Source organism: Schistocerca nitens, chromosome 8, assembly GCF_023898315.1.
Source record: "Schistocerca nitens isolate TAMUIC-IGC-003100 chromosome 8, iqSchNite1.1, whole genome shotgun sequence".
Taxonomy (NCBI): Eukaryota; Metazoa; Arthropoda; class Insecta; order Orthoptera; family Acrididae; genus Schistocerca; species Schistocerca nitens.
The window spans coordinates 289,740,548-289,757,214 of NC_064621.1; the positions used below are offsets into that span (position 1 = coordinate 289,740,548).

Consider the following 16,667-nt stretch of genomic DNA (forward strand, 5'->3'; position numbering starts at 1 on the left):
AATACTTGAAAGCAGCTCTTGTGTGTTTCTCTGCCTTCAACGAATGGTACAACATTTTAACGGCATCTGTGATCTGTTGAAACTTGTATTACCGCACTAAGCACTTTTTAAAGTTTTCAGTGAAATGTTTCTTTAAAAGAGAGAAAAAAATGTTGAAATGTTCATGAAAACAACACCGTGGATTAAGTGCATTTTCCGCAGGGTTATTCTATCATTGTCTGGATGTAGAGGTGATATTTCACGAGTTATCAGTTGTCATTAAGAGAAGTACAGAGTCCCATTACCCGCAGTTGCTTTTGCTACCAATGTAGTTATTTACATATTCCGAAGCGCACTACTAATTTCTAAGTATAGAAACGTTATCAGATGGGTACAACTACAACTTATCAAAGATTTTCGATTTTTTAAATATTTTTAGAGACGTTCTTTATAGAATACTTACTTCATAATTTCCTTGTTTGTTAGGTGAAAAGCAGAAAACAGAACGCTATATCTGCATGGAAAGATGTGACGATAGGAAGCAAAGGGAGGAGCTTCAAGTCCTGTCGAAGCCTTAGTCGGTTCAGGGAAACGCGGAAAATAAAACGTGAAAGAGCTTATGACTCAGTGCTCATCTGCTACACGAATTTGCTCTGTGCTTTCATATGCCTCGATTACGGGTTCATCCTTGTTCTTGCTGTACCATTTTGTTATAATTAGACCTTTCTCGAACACGATATAATGATTGTAGCTTTGCACAAACAAAAAAAAAAAAATGTTCAAATGTGTGTGAAATCGTATGGGACGTAACTGCGAAGGTCATCAGTCCCTAAGCTTACACACTACTTAATCTAAATTATCCTAAAGACTAACACAAACACCCATGCCCGAGGGAGGACTCGAACCTCCGCCGGGACCAGCCGCACAGTCCATGACTGCAGCCCCTTAGGCCGCTCGGCTAATCCCGCGCGGCTTTTGCACAAACAGATAGACTTTAAACTTCCTATACAAAAATGGGATCAGAATACTCATCCATCCAAATTTTCCCATGAAAAATTACCGACTGCTCTTAATGGACTGTATACCCGTAAATAATGAACGAAAAAGACTACTTTCTCTTAGTTGGGATTCAAAGCGTTATAAAACTTTTCAATCGACGTCCTTTTCAGCCTCGATTGTTAAAACTTCCCACGTTTTTATTAGGGATCTTTCTTGTCACTCTCCACAATGGCATGGAGACTGCATAGGAGTGCTCTCTTTTCCTGACGACCAGTACGTTAGGTTCTGTTCACTCTCGCACGTCGATAGCGCCGTTTGCGATAGTGCCAACAGTACAGCTACTGGACCAACGAGGAGTGGGTCCTGTGCTCTGTTTTGATGAGGCGAGATTCAGTCTCAGTAGCGATTCTGGACTTATCCTCTTATGGCGAGAGGTGGAAACAGGTACTGCTCTCAGGAACATTGTCGAACATGATCGCTTTGGAGGTCTGGTGTTATGGTTTGGACAGTCACAATGTTACATGAGCGTACTGACTTTCAGGTTCTTGAACACAGGACACTCATCGGTTAGTCTACCGCTCCGAACAGTGTACATAGTGGAGCTCTGGTGAACAGATGATAATAGGCAAATGACCTGGACCGCCCTTTTCCCCGAAGTAAACCCCAGCGACCACTTGTAAGATGAATTCGTAAGACAAATTGCAACATGTCCATTTGAACCAACGACCATCAGTAATTGTCGATCGCGTTGATTAAGGAATGGAATGCCCTACTACAAGAACAGCCTACCAACTATATGGGCAGAATGGACGCACGCTGCAGAGCATTTGACTGCCGTCAGTGGTGAGCATACACGCTGTTTAGATTCATATCCCGCCGTTGATAATGTCCAGGTGACAATAATGAATCGTGGTGACTCCAGTGTAATTATTTTTCGAATAAAATTGTCATTTCTGTTCGTCTTAGTACGTATTTCGTCCAGTTACGTTCTGTAGTTTACTGTAGCATTTCTATGTACTGTCAAAGTTTCATCGAGCTGTGTTACTTGACGGTGACAGATCATGCGAAAGTTACTTTCGTCTATGAGCTTTGCACACCAATGTGCTACACATCGCTCGTCGCAATTGAAACGGCCCTTATCTCAATTCGTATTTGTTTTCCAATATACAGGGCGGTCAGTAACCGTCCGAAAAGCTTTTAAGGAGCTGAAGAGTAGATTGGGCTAAGAAATAACTGTTAAGAAAAAAATTCGATGCGTTGGACCGTTTTTCGAGTTAATTAGCATTGAAGCTTGCCTACCAGGCGTGGAAACTCAAACGGCCCGCCAGAATGACGTCGCCAAACTGAAAAAGACAGTGATGCAAAAACTGGACATGGGACAATAGTAAGGACCAAACCCAAACCAAGGACAGAGCAATCTTGTGCGCTATCATCTACGCTATGAACACAGCTGACACTAACTCTATCTGACAGGCCGCATGAATGTGCGCGAGTAACAGCCTGACTGGCCAACTTCAACGCTAATTAACTCGGAAACGGTGCAGCGTGCGAATTTTTTTCGTATCAATTATTTCTCAGCGCAGTCTACCGTGCAACACTCTTATACGTCTTTCAGACTGTTTATGACCACCCTGTATAATCATACGACCTTATCTTCTAATTTTGACCAGTACTACTGTCTCCTGTGGGAATACATAACATCATTAGGATCCTCAATGGACACAATCACGGAATGATGCAAGAATCCCCCACTCGTACTAAACCTCCAGAAATGTCTCGGTTTAGCTGGTGAGTCCGTATATGGTTGTACAAGGTGTGTACAGTGTAGCTGGCCACGCTTTCCCACCCGAGTTTTGCTATTATTGAGCCAGTCCGTTCTTGAGCTGACATAGTGTGCCGCCGAGTAGAAATCCTTCCTACCTGGTATGTGGAAATGCTATCGTAGTTTTATGTTCCCTTGCAGAGCCGCAGCAGCGCCGTCGGCTTCTGAAAGTGCAATACTACTGTCTATGTTTTACGCAATGAAGCTGGAGGAAGTTCTTCTGTGCAAATGATTTTTACACGGGATGTCGTTGTGCGTTTATTGAAGAAACACCATAAAATGAACTTGTTTGCACTGATTATAAACTAACTGATTATAAGCTAACTAATAACTATACAAGAGTATCGTCTGCAGCGAGACTAGATCGAAAGGCGTCCTATCGACGACTTTTGACTATGGCGCACAGTCTGTAACTTGGGCGTACAATCGGTGTAGTTCGCATAAGACCGTACGAGGCGTATTCGGAAAGTAAGGTCCGATTAGGCGCGAAATGGAAACCACTGTGAAAATTCGATGGAACTTTGGACTGATGTGTTTGGCGGTGTCTTTATCGTCCGTCGATCGCTTCTCGTCGCTCTTTTCAGTTCGTAGCGCAAAGTGATCATTTAGAAACGCCTTAAAAAGAAAAAGAAAGGAAACTGTGTCTCCCGCCAAGTGTGTGGGTATGTGGGTCTGGCGAGAGATTTCGCGTGTGAAGCTATGCAGCCCACATAACACAAGTGTCATGCGTTTCTTTCTTCAAGACAATTTGCAGCCGCATTCTGCAGGGGCAATGAAGACGCTCCTGCAGCGTCTCTGATCTGAAGTGTCTGATCACCCACAATACAGCCCTTAATAGGTTCCGTCTGTTGTTCATCTCTGCTCAAACGAACCGCTGGCCCGCATCTCGTGGTCGTGCGGTAGCGTTCTCGCTTCCCGCGCCCGGGTTCCCGGGTTCGATTCCCGGCGGGGTCAGGGATTTTCTCTGCCTCGTGATGGCTGGGTGTTGTGTGCTGTCCTTAGGTTAGTTAGGTTTAAGTAGTTCTAAGTTCTAGGGGACTGATGACCATAGATGTTAAGTCCCATAGTGCTCAGAGCCATTTGAACCATTTGAACCGCTGGCTACGAAGACAACATTCTGGCACAAACAACGAATGGCAGACCAGCGTAGAGAACTGGAGGAAAGCACAGGCGGCTGCTGTCTGTGACGAGGGTACTGGGAAGTCTGTACAACCGCACGACATATGTATAAGACGGAGCGGCGACTGTTTAGAGAGATAGCTGGAAGATGTGACTAACTGTTGCAAATAAAAAACTTTTTGATTTTCACTGTCGGTAGGACCTTACTTTGCGAGGAGCTCTCGTACATCTTCGGTTCTGCCGAAGTTATCTATTTATTAATATCAACGTTTCCTGGCGTCGTAAAATTACTGAAAGATGGTATTTATGGCCTGTAGACTCCTCCTAAAGCCTGAGTAGCAAAAGGCAACTTTCGTTACCAAGTAATTATTAATAACAATTACTTGATTCGTGCCAGAATAGATGTGTTTTCCCTACGTATCTCTTTGCTGACGTCACGAGCGATTTCTGTATCCGCAGCTCCGAAAGCGCGAGATGATCATCTGCCTGTGGGAACCTACCGCTCGCTCCTTACTGCAGAGCAGGTACATTCAGTTCACGTATGTGAAATAGCAAAACAGAAAGTAAAGTAAGATGCGCTCTTATCTGCAGATAATGGCTGTTGTTGTTGTTGTGGTGGTCTTCAGTCCTGAGACAGGTTTGATGCAGCTCTCCATGCTACTCTACCCTGTGGAAGCTTCATAATCTTGCACTACTGTAGTAGACGTGGGCTTCGTGTCTATCTTGGCCACAATAATGCGTTCACTATGCTGTTTGTAGTAGCTTACCTGTACTCCTATTTTTTCATTAATTATTAAACCTACTCCTGCATTACCCCTATTTGATTTTGTATTTATAACCCTGTATTCACCTGACCAAAAGTCTTGTTCCTCCTGCCACCGAACTTCACTAATTCCCACTATATATAACTTTAACCTATCCATTTCCCTTTTTAAATTTTCTAACCTACCTGCCCGATTAAGGGATCTGACATTCCACGCTCCGATCCGTAGAACGCCAGTTCTCTTTCTCCTGATAACGACGTCCTCTTGAGTAGTCCCCGCCCGGAGATCCGAATGGGGGACTATTTTACCTCCGGAATATTTTACCCAAGAGGACGCCATCATCATTTAATCATACAGTAAAGCTGCATGTCCTCGGGAAAAATTACGGCTGTAGTTTCCCCTTGCTTTCAGCCGTTCGTAGTACCAGCACAGCAAGGCCATTTTGGTTAGTGTTACAAGGCCAGATCAGTCAGTCATCCAGACTCTTGCCCCTGCAACTACTGAAAAGGCTGCTGCCCCTCTTCAGGAACCACACGTTTGTCTGGCCTCTCAACAGATACCCCTCCGTTGTGGTTGCACCTACGGTACGGCTATCTGTATCGTTGAGGCACGCAAGCCTCCCCACCAACGGCAAGGTCCATGGTTCATGGGGGGGAGATAATGTTTACTTTACAATAAGAAGCCAGAAGGCACGTACACATGCTTCTTTTCGATGAAGTCACTTTACTTTTCTTGAATTTATATAGGCTGCAATGCTCATCAGGAAGGAATCTCTCGATTTATCGTAACAAATTTAGGCAGTTCAGAAATATTCAATGATCGGCACCGTGCTGCCGTGTACTGCAGTTAAGTATAAGCAGCCAGGGGCGAGCGGCGCAGCGGGACTGACCGTTATGGACGAGAAGCGTGGAGTCGCGCGCGAGGGCGAGCTCGGAGTCGGTCAGCGTAGCGTCGGACGCATTCTCGGAGGTGGGCGTGTCCGAGAGGCCGCCGCCCCCACCGCCCCCGCCGCCGCCGGCCGCCGCGCCGCCGCCGGCCTGTATCTGGGCGTACTGCTGCTGCTGCTGGTGGTGCAGGTGCTGCAGCTGGTGCTGGTACTGCGGCTGGACGGCGTGCCCGTACAGCTGGTGGTGGTGGAGGTCGCGGTCGCGGTCGCGCTCGCGGTGGTGGTGGGCGGGGTGCCGCAGCGAGCGGTAGTCCGGCGCCGCCACCGACGCCGCGCCCGGCTCGCCTTCCGAGCCGCTCAGGCTGTACGCCGGGTACAGCCGGCCCTTCCCTGTGGACAGAGTGGCCGCCGTTTCAGTCTCGAGTCGACACGGAGCGCAGCTGTGGGGAATGATTCGAGGGAGCTTTGAAATGTGGACAGCTGTTCGAAACTTGCTCCGCATGTATGCAGGTGTAGCACTTTCTTTTATTGGTTTTGGACACATACTTTCCACAGGGACACTTTTTATATACTCGCCACCTCACCAGAAAATGGTCCGCCCCCGGTAGCTGAGTGGTCAGCGCGACAGACTGTCAATCCTAAGGCCCCGGGTTCGATTCCTGGCTGGGTCGGAGATTTTCTCCGCTCAGGGACTGGGTGTTGTGGTGTCCTAATCATCATCATTTCATACCCATCGACGCGCAAGTCGCCTAAGTGGCGTCAAATCGAAAGACTTGCACCAGGCGAGCGGTGTACCCGACGGGAGGCCCTCGTCACACGCCATTACATTACCAAAAAATGGAAGCACCCAGAAGATCTTCGTACACCAGGCATTGGCGACCTTCGGTGGCCAGCAGGCCTGAAGCACATAACTTAATCTCGCGAGATACCTCGTCAAGTGGCACGACAGCAGCGCTCCTGGCGTTTAAAATCGAAATTATAACGTCTGATGTTAGTATTTATGTGTCAACGTAACTGTATGAGTGGCACTCCTTTCCCGAGACATCACACCAACAAATTATGCCTCAAAACACGCGTTTTTGAGAGTACAGTCATTTTATATTGATCCAGAAATCAAGAACTACTGAGAACAAAGTGAAATACGACCACATCTTAAATGGATACAGCTATGAACCTTGTGAAGAGCCGATAGGATTGCCTTGCTAGCAGCGCCCCTGCCGAGCGGTAACGAAAACACTGCTTTATGGCACTCGTACTTTTTTTAAATTGTAAATAAATTCCTCCCAAATTCGTAACAATTGAGTGGTCTACGCTACAGTTGATTATCCGAATTGGAAAGTAATATTTTAATTTGATATTTCCTCAGTTCTCCTGTAAGTTTTTTTGAAAAACGTGTTGTATAGGAAAGTGGCTTTTCATACTATATTCCTTCGCAACAGACAGTGATCCCCTACACCACCAGCAAACTTACTTGCCTTTCCACAAGGCAAAGAAATAATTCTCCGAACATTTCTCCTGGAATTGGCGATATTTAGAATGGACTTTTCTCTTCTTAGTGTCAGACATTTTGCAAATAAGCCCAGTACAGATGCACGGGAACACTCGCTCGAAATTAAGAAACAACCTGCTCAGAACTTTAGAAGTCAACCAACGACAGAAATCTATGCTACCACGTTTGCGATCTATCAATGTGTAGCACTGACGTAGGCAGTAAGCAGTACAGAAAATAACGTGTATGTCGCCAGCACTGATCCAGTGATCCTCAGACTAAAATACTTCTCCCCGCAGCCCTGCGAGGTAGTGAGCTGTTTCCACCGGTCTCGATACGCATATGGGCCATAACTTCGCGCTCATACTGGAAACGTGTTTCTCTTTGTGTTAAAATCCAGCGGCAGTGAAATTGGCATGTGCATGTGGACAGTAAGCAAACCAGAGACATGCCGTGCGTCAGCGGAACTGTCCAAAATGCTTCCAGGCAGTGTACATGACCAGCGCCTCATTCTCTGTCCCATGGATTTCTTTTACGGGCGGGGTTGAAACCAATCGCGGGCCGGAACCGACCCGTGGGTCGCCGGTTGCCCACCCGAGTCGTATACGTGCACACCATGGTGTGTATGTAAATGATAACAGTTGCATTTCTCTATGGCAGATAGAAAGGACCCCAGAGTGCATCAGCGTTGTTCATGATTAGTGTTGTTACCAAGCCAGTTACGGTACATGAAGCGCGTGAACACCACTAGACATAGAATGATAACAGTGAAGGACACAGTGATACCGCGTACTCGTGTGAAACATCGTTATCAGCGTCTGACAGTGTTTGAAATGGGCATCATTGTGGGTCCCCATTAGTGCAGATTGGTTGAATCGTATGACATTGAGATTTGTAGGAAATCTGGATGCCACTGTGGCCCGATATTGGACTGCATGGGAATGTGAGGGCATGTAGCTTCTGATCGACCACGTCAAACTAGCACAAGAGAAGATTGCCGTATTGTGCACCAAGCAAAATGTAGCTCCTTCATATCTGCGTCTGCCATCTGAGTACAAGTAATGGACTCCCTACAACATTGTGTCATCTCACACCGTTGGTCGGAGATAAGAAGCACCCAGACCAGGGAATTACCGTTCCATGCCCATACTGCTGTTAAAATAAAAACAGAAGCAGAAATTGATATTTTTAGAATGCCGCCATGACTGGGAAGTATGGACTGTTGATAAATGGCGTCTCATTGTGCTCAGTGATGAATCGTGGTTCTGGACTACCACGGATGACCAGGATGAGCTCCCATTCTTCCTATATTTTGAAGAGGCGCAGAGATGTCGCGTAATGGTGTGGGGAGTCATCGGATATGAATTCAATTCACTGCTGGTAGTGATTGAGGTAATGTGACGGAGTACCGTACGTCATGGACATCTAGTGTGCTCATGTGTTAACCCTCATGTGACAGTATCGTGATGTCATTTTTCAACAGGACAATGCTGATCCACACATGGTATGCCTCTTTACTAACTGTCTGCGTGATTTGGAGATATTACCATGGCCAGCCTGTTGTCCCAGTGCGCGATATTCAGGATATCGAGCAAACGACAAAATACAAAAATGAACAATAAGCGCGCCTCCACGTGGCGGGACACGGGCAACGGTGTGTGACCAGATGTGGGCGCCGGGTTGAGCTGCTACTCGAGTCCCATACACCGGCCATAGCGGCCAAGAGGCAATAAATGACCCACCGTAAACAAGCAGGCGGTGGGTCGGTACAAGTAAGCAGCAAGTGAAAAAGAAAAAAAGGACGAGTTACAACTGTTGAGTTACAACAGTAGAGGATAGAGCGGCTTCATGAAACCCTCCCAACCGAATCAATGCGTGAGTCCAGGCTAGAGGGGATCTAACGTCACAATGATAAGGGGAAACGTACTGCCAAGGTCTTTGTAAATTCGACTTGATTTTATACTCACTGAAATAACATACATACCCTCTCAGCCCGAGAATATTCATTTCGTTTCGTCCTTCTCTTGTAGGTGCTTCAGTTTTTTTCTTTCAGGTAGCGAAATTTTTTTTTCGTTCTAAAGTGCTTGTTAAGAGGCTAAATCATACGTGGCTGAGTCAGGAAATGGACACTGTGTGATGTGTTGAACGAAGTATGTCTGATGGTGTCATTGCACAAGTTATCATTGTGTCAGGGAGACTTGGAAATACTTGAGATGGCAACCAAAGAACGTCGCAGGAAGAAAGGCGAGAGGAAATAAGACAGGGACAGACAAGAAGGAGTAGAAGTAAAGTCTTAGATCAAGGAAACGTGGAGAGACAACACGAGACGATAGACCACTCATATGAGAACATTGAACGATTCGGTTGGTATGTATAGGATGAAAAGAACAGATGAAAGAGTTTAGTCATGTCCTGTAAAAGTAGTTATCGATAAGCCAGCTGAACACCGTAAAAAGACGTTAAGTACGATAAGTTATTAAACAGTTTGAATGGTTAACAGAAATCTCTTGAGGCGTTTAAGAGATACGGGTAAACAGTGTCTCCTTCTCTGGCCTTACACTCCACGCATGCCCCAGCAAACAAACTGTTATATCAATCTTTTGTTCTGAAAATCGTTAGTCGCTTGAAAAATAATTTTATGTGGTATCACAGCAAGGCATAGGATACTTGGAGAGCGAAGGGCGAGTACAGGGCAGTTCACAGGTTACACGTTTCTTGCGCTGAAACCATGATGCGGCACTCAGACGTGTGACACTTGATCAAAATATTCTTAGTTAACAATCAGGATATAAAACAACGTACCACTGCAATGCTACATTTGTAATTGGGATTAAGAAAATGGAAAAATCAGATAGAGATATTTTATGATTATTATTATATTATTAGAAATCAGGTATTAGATATCATTAGATAATGTAGATACTCCAGGGAAGTAGTGATGGACGACGTGGTTAACTGGAGCAATTCAGTTGCGTCTACTCTGGAAGAGCGCATCTGTATCTGATAGTATCAGGATAGGATTGAGCCAAAGTGAGTCTTATCTCCCCTCCTCCCAACTTGATGCATTATTGTGCAATCATGGCAACTCTGATGGTGAATACGTAATTCCGTGTCTGCCTGTTGTGTTGAACTGCATCAATGGCATTTGAGAAAATCCCATTTCTTGAGGAGGCTATCATTTCTACTTTGATTTTTTACACTTTTTCCCGCTCTGCGATTAAAGTACTGTGGCCTCAGCGAACCGTGACGGTTCTTCTTTTACCACAAGGAAATCGTGAACTATTATTGCGACTAAACGGAGCAATATCAGAAGGGATTGTTCATGTGGGAATTAATGGTCCCTTTCCGGAAATCATAGGGTCTTTAAGGGGAAGGGACAGAGATTATTTGAAAAATGTCATATTACCGCCTTGAGCTGCTGGTAAATACTTTGTTTATACAAGCAGTTTCAGTCGTCTGACCATCATCTCGTACTCAAACATGAATATATATGTAGGTAACCAATACCTGAATAACAGTTGAATTGATATGCGCAAGAGACATTCATTGCACACGTATAAAAAACTGATACCCTAAATGGTTACTTACTGTACAATAAAACAGCGTAAAAACATTTTGAGAAGTAAACTGTAAGCTTCGTTCATGGCTTGTACTGTCTTTGCTTCGGACAAATTCCTCTTAAGTATTTTTGCGTTTCACTACTAATCGTTATACTAGCGTATAATTCAAGAAACATTTTTCCTACTATGTGGCGCCAGAACAATTAGATGATCAAATCTGGAATTTAATTTGACTGTAATATTCTATGAGATGGTGTGAAGAAGACCTTGAAGCATTTGTCTTTCTTTTTTCAGTACACGAAGGTCTTATCCTACCAATACTTTTTCCGTGAATGTATGAATGCACATGTTCGTGTACTACTATATATTTATGTCGTTACGAAACTACCAAACCATGAAGTCTGCCCTCGGTCCGCAAGTCATCTTCTGTTCTATGCTACCACTAGAGGCGAGCTTGTTTAATCTGTTCCCGACAAGGGCAATCTCTGAAGTATACGACCGGCAACCTGGTGACGAGGATGGGTTGCCTCCAAGCCGAGGCTCTTCTCTGAAGTCAGTGTTTTTCTTCTCCAGGGATGCAGGCAAATACTACAGTCGGTTTGCATAAAAACACATTGTAACGTAGACCGTAGCTCCGAGAACACGGATTTCTAATCACAACAAGGGAACAAAACAGAGCACTACTATGTTTTGGTAACTGATCCTGTTAGTCGTTCTCCTGTTGTCACTTTCGTATTGGCACAGAGCGTATATTCTAGGACGCGGTGCTCATCGGTCGCGGAACGGAAATCAATTGAGGCCAGTAGGTATAGTGTTGCATATCGCTTCACTCTGTGTATGCTAACTAGACCGTACTATATGCAGAATAGTCAGAATTGCGGTGGCGGTCCACCTCAATTTGCAGAATGCAGTCTGACACAGGGAAACTCATTTCGCGAATTGAATGGTTGGCTACGATAGCAGTGGGTCGACGATCAGCCGCTGCCTGCGCCATCAGCTGCTAATTGAAACCTGAAAACTAACAATATCGTAAGCGCTGCACTCATCTCTTGGTTGTGCGTAAGAGTATGCTCAATGTTTTTCACCGTCCCTCGTTACGAAGTGCGTATCATCCTGCAGTCTGCGCTAATTGCTGATGCGCTATCAAAAGCTCGCATCTTTATAAATCAGGAATCGTAAATAGTTTTTAAGAATAAAACATGCAGACAACTCTGTTAGATGCAGAAATGAATTCCAGATTAAATTAAACACGAAATAAAATAAAGTGAACAGAGAGTATGATATTCAGGCAGTGAGTAAATTTCAGATAATCACAATGCCGTGAGCTGAAAAACTGCATGATATAAATTCTGAATTATGGGAATTTAGATTATACGAGTAATTTAGATTATTATTCAGATTTAGATTACGTAAGTAAGTATTCGTTTTAATGATCAGCGATAGTACAGAAACTTTGTGCTGTCATCAACAGAAAGATAAACATTGAATTCTGAAAAAGCTCGAAACTCTAACATGGAAGTAAGGTTAATAATAATCATGTACCGTGTTTCTGTGTGTGCTTCTATAGAAATGAGCACAGACGAGACGAAACTAGCTTTGGCTTGCTGTACAATAATGTAAAGAAGATCCTACCGAACCTAACATTCCGAAAAACAAGTACTTAATAAAAACACTGAATAATTATAGCTCATAGGTGCTATAACGTATTTTGGCATAAAATAAGAACAGGGTTCGTAACAGGTGGGCTTGAGTTCTAATAATTTAGTTTCCAAACACGGCTCCTTCGAAATCAAACGTTACCTGGTGTGCTAAATATCGGTTTAAATGTTTCAATTTTTGGCCGAAATGTATCTTTATCCGAGACGATGAGAATTATTTAAAAATAACATAAACGGAAGAATGAAGCGTTAACTTTGGATTAATAGTTCAATTATAGTAGAGGTGTTTGCGTTTTCTCAGCGAACATTCTCTTTTTGAAGTTGCAATTACTGGTTCTTACTCCCAGATAGGACTTTGAGAGAAATTATACAAGGTAACTTCCATAATTAAGTTCTTTTACTCAAATCTTTATGTTTTATTTTCCCTCTGAGGGAGATCGTGAGCTGCAGGAAAGCATAGTCCTTTTCAGACAGTAGATGTAGTTTGTTCTGTGATGTCACAATTTATTTAGGAGAGTTTCGGTGCCTATTTAATTTCAATGGGTTTTGCTGTAAACGGATTGCAGTGACATGTTCTTATTTTATCTTCGTCCCTCTAAATTCTGGACTTTCTCATTACGGCTGAGGGAAAAACCTTCCGGTCGAAAAAACCTCGGGTGCAATTATATACGATCTTACAGTGATGTGTCGTTAATAAGTACGATGGAATGTTCATTTGGGCACGGCGGCCACTGCAGCCGTTAGGAAATACATGGAATGTATTGGCACCTGCGAATATGGACCACCATCAGTTGTATAAAGGAATGACGACAATGAAAATTTGTACCGATCTGGGACGCGAACCCGGATTTTCCACTTATCGCGAGCTGTCGCCTCACCATTATGGTACCCGAGCACATTTCACGGTCAGACCCAAACTTCAGAGATATACGGGCCCTGCAACAAACTTGTGACGTCACACTAGTAGCCTTAACCGCCACAATGCGCGAACGCTGGGGTCCGTGCAGGGATCATGGGAAATCAATAATTCACTGAAAACGTATTCAATAAAGTCTTAATACTGATGTGTGTTATCGAGAGCTTGTATAGTTATTTGAAGTATTTAAAAACACAGTCAAGAATTATTAAAAGTATATGAAATAGTTACTCGTTCCCTCCTGAGACGGCTGCTGGCACTCGTAAGACCTACAGTGCCACGTACTACGACTTACGCGCCACGGCCTGTCTTTCTCGTGGACCACGCCAAATTTCCATATGTCGTCAAAAATGTGTCTACAACTGGGGTAGCCTAATGGTAAGGCGACCGCTCGAAGCGGGAAATCAGGGTTTGACTGCCAGTCCGGCACAAATTTTCATTGTCGTCATTACATTATACGGCTGACGATTGTCCATGTTCGCAACTGCGAATGCATTTCATGTATCATGTGAGATTAGTTGCCTGATGTTCTGGCGTTTTTTTCTCTTTGTTATCATTGATAAACTAGAAATTTCGCCCATGTGATATTTTAGTCTCATTCTATGGACATTATCTGAACACGATAGCTTGATCAGTTATTTGGTATATCAAGTTGTTAAATCATCCCTGGTGCGTGTGGGAAGCTTTGGTGTATGGATGGTCTGGTTGAATTCTTCATAATCTACAGGCATCTTGTGAAGTAAGTTTGATATGGCTTCTAGAATGATGCAGTGAGGAAAATAGTAGTTGGATTTTGGAAACGTGAACGTTGTACGATCATGTTGTACATAAAAGATGTTGTGTGATTCCGTCGTGAATTAGCTTGTTAAATCAGAATCTAGGGCATCGTTTTTTGACTTGATTGTTTCGTTATACATTATTATACAGGGTGATTCAAAAAGAATACCACAACTTTAGGAATTTAAAACTCTGCAACGACAAAAGGCAGAGCTAAGCACTATCTGTCGGCGAATTAAGGGAGCTATAAAGTTTCATTTAGTTGTACATTTGTTCGCTTGAGGCGGTGTTGACTAGGCGTCAGCGTCAGTTGATGCTAAGATGGCGACCGCTCAACAGAAAGCTTTTTGTGTTATTGAGTACGGCAGAAGTGAATCGACGACAGTTGTTCAGCGTGCATTTCGAACGAAGTATGGTGTTGAACCTCCTGATAGGTGGTGTATTAAACGTTGGTATAAACAGTTTACAGAGAATGGGTGTTTGTGCAAAGGGAAAAGTTCTGGACGGCCGAGAACGAGTGATGAAAATGTAGCACGCATCCAGCAAGCATTTGTTCGCAGCCCAGGAAAATCGACTCGCAGAGCTAGCAGAGAGCTGCAAATTCCACAATCAACTGTATGGAGAGTCCTACGAAAAAGGTTAGTTATGAAACCTGAACGTCAACTACCCGAGGCGATGGATCGGCCGCCAGGCAGCCCGTGACAGAGCACTTCATCACTGGCCTCCAAGAAGCCCTGATCTTACCTCCTGCGATTTTTTCTTATGGGGGTATGTTAAGGATATGGTGTTTCGGCCACCTCTCCCAGCCACCATTGATGATTTGAAACGAGAAATAACAGCAGCTATCCAAACTGTTACGCCTGATATCTACAGAGAGTGTGGAACGAGTTGGAGTATCGGGTTGATATTGCTCGTGTGTCTGGAGGGGGCCATATTGAACATCTCTGAACTTGTTTTTGAGTGAAAAAAAACCTTTTTAAATACTCTTTGTAATGATGTATAACAGAAGGTTATATTATGTTTCTTTCATTAAATACACATTATTAAAGTTGTGGTATTCTTTTTGAATCACCCTGTATCATTGAATTTCTCCAGTTTAAATACCTTGGATCACGTTTCATCAGTAAAATTATCATAAAAATGGATATAAATGAAAGACTAGCCTCAGGGTCAAGATGTCTGTACTCACTAAGCAACCCACTCAAAACTGAAGCGTTGTCAGTCACCACAAAGTTGAAGATATACAACACTATCATCTGCCCCATAGTACTGTACGGTTCAGAAAGCTGGACGCTTACAAAGAATGAAAGAGAAAAACTGAGTTTTTTCGAAAGAAAATTAATGAGAATAATCTGGGGACCTGTGTTGGAGAATGGCGTATGGAGAATTCGAAAGAATAATGCAATTTATCAGTTAATGAAGCAACCCACTAACATCCAGAAATTGAAAAGTAGGAGACTGCAGTAGGCTGGACATGCGGCTAGAATGGAAAACAACAGAATCACAGAGAAAGCATTTGAAGGAACTCTCCAGGCAGCAAGACCATTGGGCCGACCTCGTACAAGGTGGAAAGAAGACACAGAGAAGGACATCGCAGCATTAGGAATTTCCGCAGTGTGGAGAGAGGCTGCGAGAGATAGAAGGTAGTGGAAGCAGCTAGCTGATGCAGCGCGTGGTCTACATGGCCTGTGATCGCTGAGAAGAGAGAGATTAATGTTCACCCCGTATAGATACTCTAAGTGTTCTTAATCGCAAATTTCCAAATTTCCATAATTTTTTGATCGAATGCTTTGAAATTTTGACCACAATGTTGAACTGGAATACGTGTCGGTTGTTGTACGCCTATTTTTAAATAAATGTTTAAATGTACAGTTTTTTTTTACAAATTTACTAATGGGGAAACGTTAATACGTGAACGCTAACATGAACCAGGACAATTATTAACACATTCTGATTGATCAGGCGTTGCCTTTCAGTCAATATCTGGATGATGAGTATGCTATTGATACCCTATTTTTCAAAACTACAACATCAGGGGTCACCGGACAGGAGGAGTATGTGAATATGTGACTCGTTTTCTGAACGCTCCTCCAGCTTAGTACAATTGGAATGGTCTGCAAAATCATCTGATATGAACGCCACAGGAAACCTGGAACAGCGGGTGAAACGCCAACATGAGCGTCTCCGCAAGTTGTTGATACAGTACGACCAGATCGTCAACGAATGGGTTAACCTGACAGCGACGTTCCTGCACAAGCTTGTGGACTCACTTTATAATCGAATCCTAGAGCATACCAAGTCCAGGGGCGGAATTACACGGTATTAAATGATGCTTGTAATGATTTCTCTAGAGGTGTCTAAGTTTTTGTCCGGTTAGCTTATTTAACGGTGACGAGAATATGAAAACATACAGCAAGTGCAGTGGCAGCAACAAGAGTCGCAGTTTGGGCACGGCAGCTAAGAGGGCGCTGTGGAACGGCCCTTAACGAGCTGACGACGAGCAGCGAACTCGCAGCCCGGCGTGCGCAAACAGCGGCGACCACGCGCATCGCGGTTCACGTGGACACAGGGGCGGCGCAGTACAGGAGCCGGCCGCACCGCAGCGTAATCTGCAGGCGGGAGGCCGCCTGCGCAGTACTTTGCGGCAATTACCGTAACGCGGCTGCGGCCGCGGCTGCCGGCGCACGTTTAATTAATC

At 44.2% G+C, this 16,667-nt stretch overlaps 1 protein-coding gene across 1 annotated transcript in view; it reads right to left on the bottom strand.

Moving 5' to 3' along the window:
- LOC126199528 (loricrin-like) overlaps positions 1-16,667 on the bottom strand; it is a 157,222-nt gene that overhangs the window by 28,121 nt on the left and 112,434 nt on the right. The window contains exons 4-5 of the mRNA XM_049936449.1: positions 5,859-5,959; positions 5,573-5,747 (exon numbers count right to left, since the gene is read on the bottom strand). Of these exons, the coding sequence (XP_049792406.1) occupies positions 5,573-5,747; positions 5,859-5,959 (276 nt within the window). The remainder of the gene's footprint in view (positions 1-5,572; positions 5,748-5,858; positions 5,960-16,667) is intronic.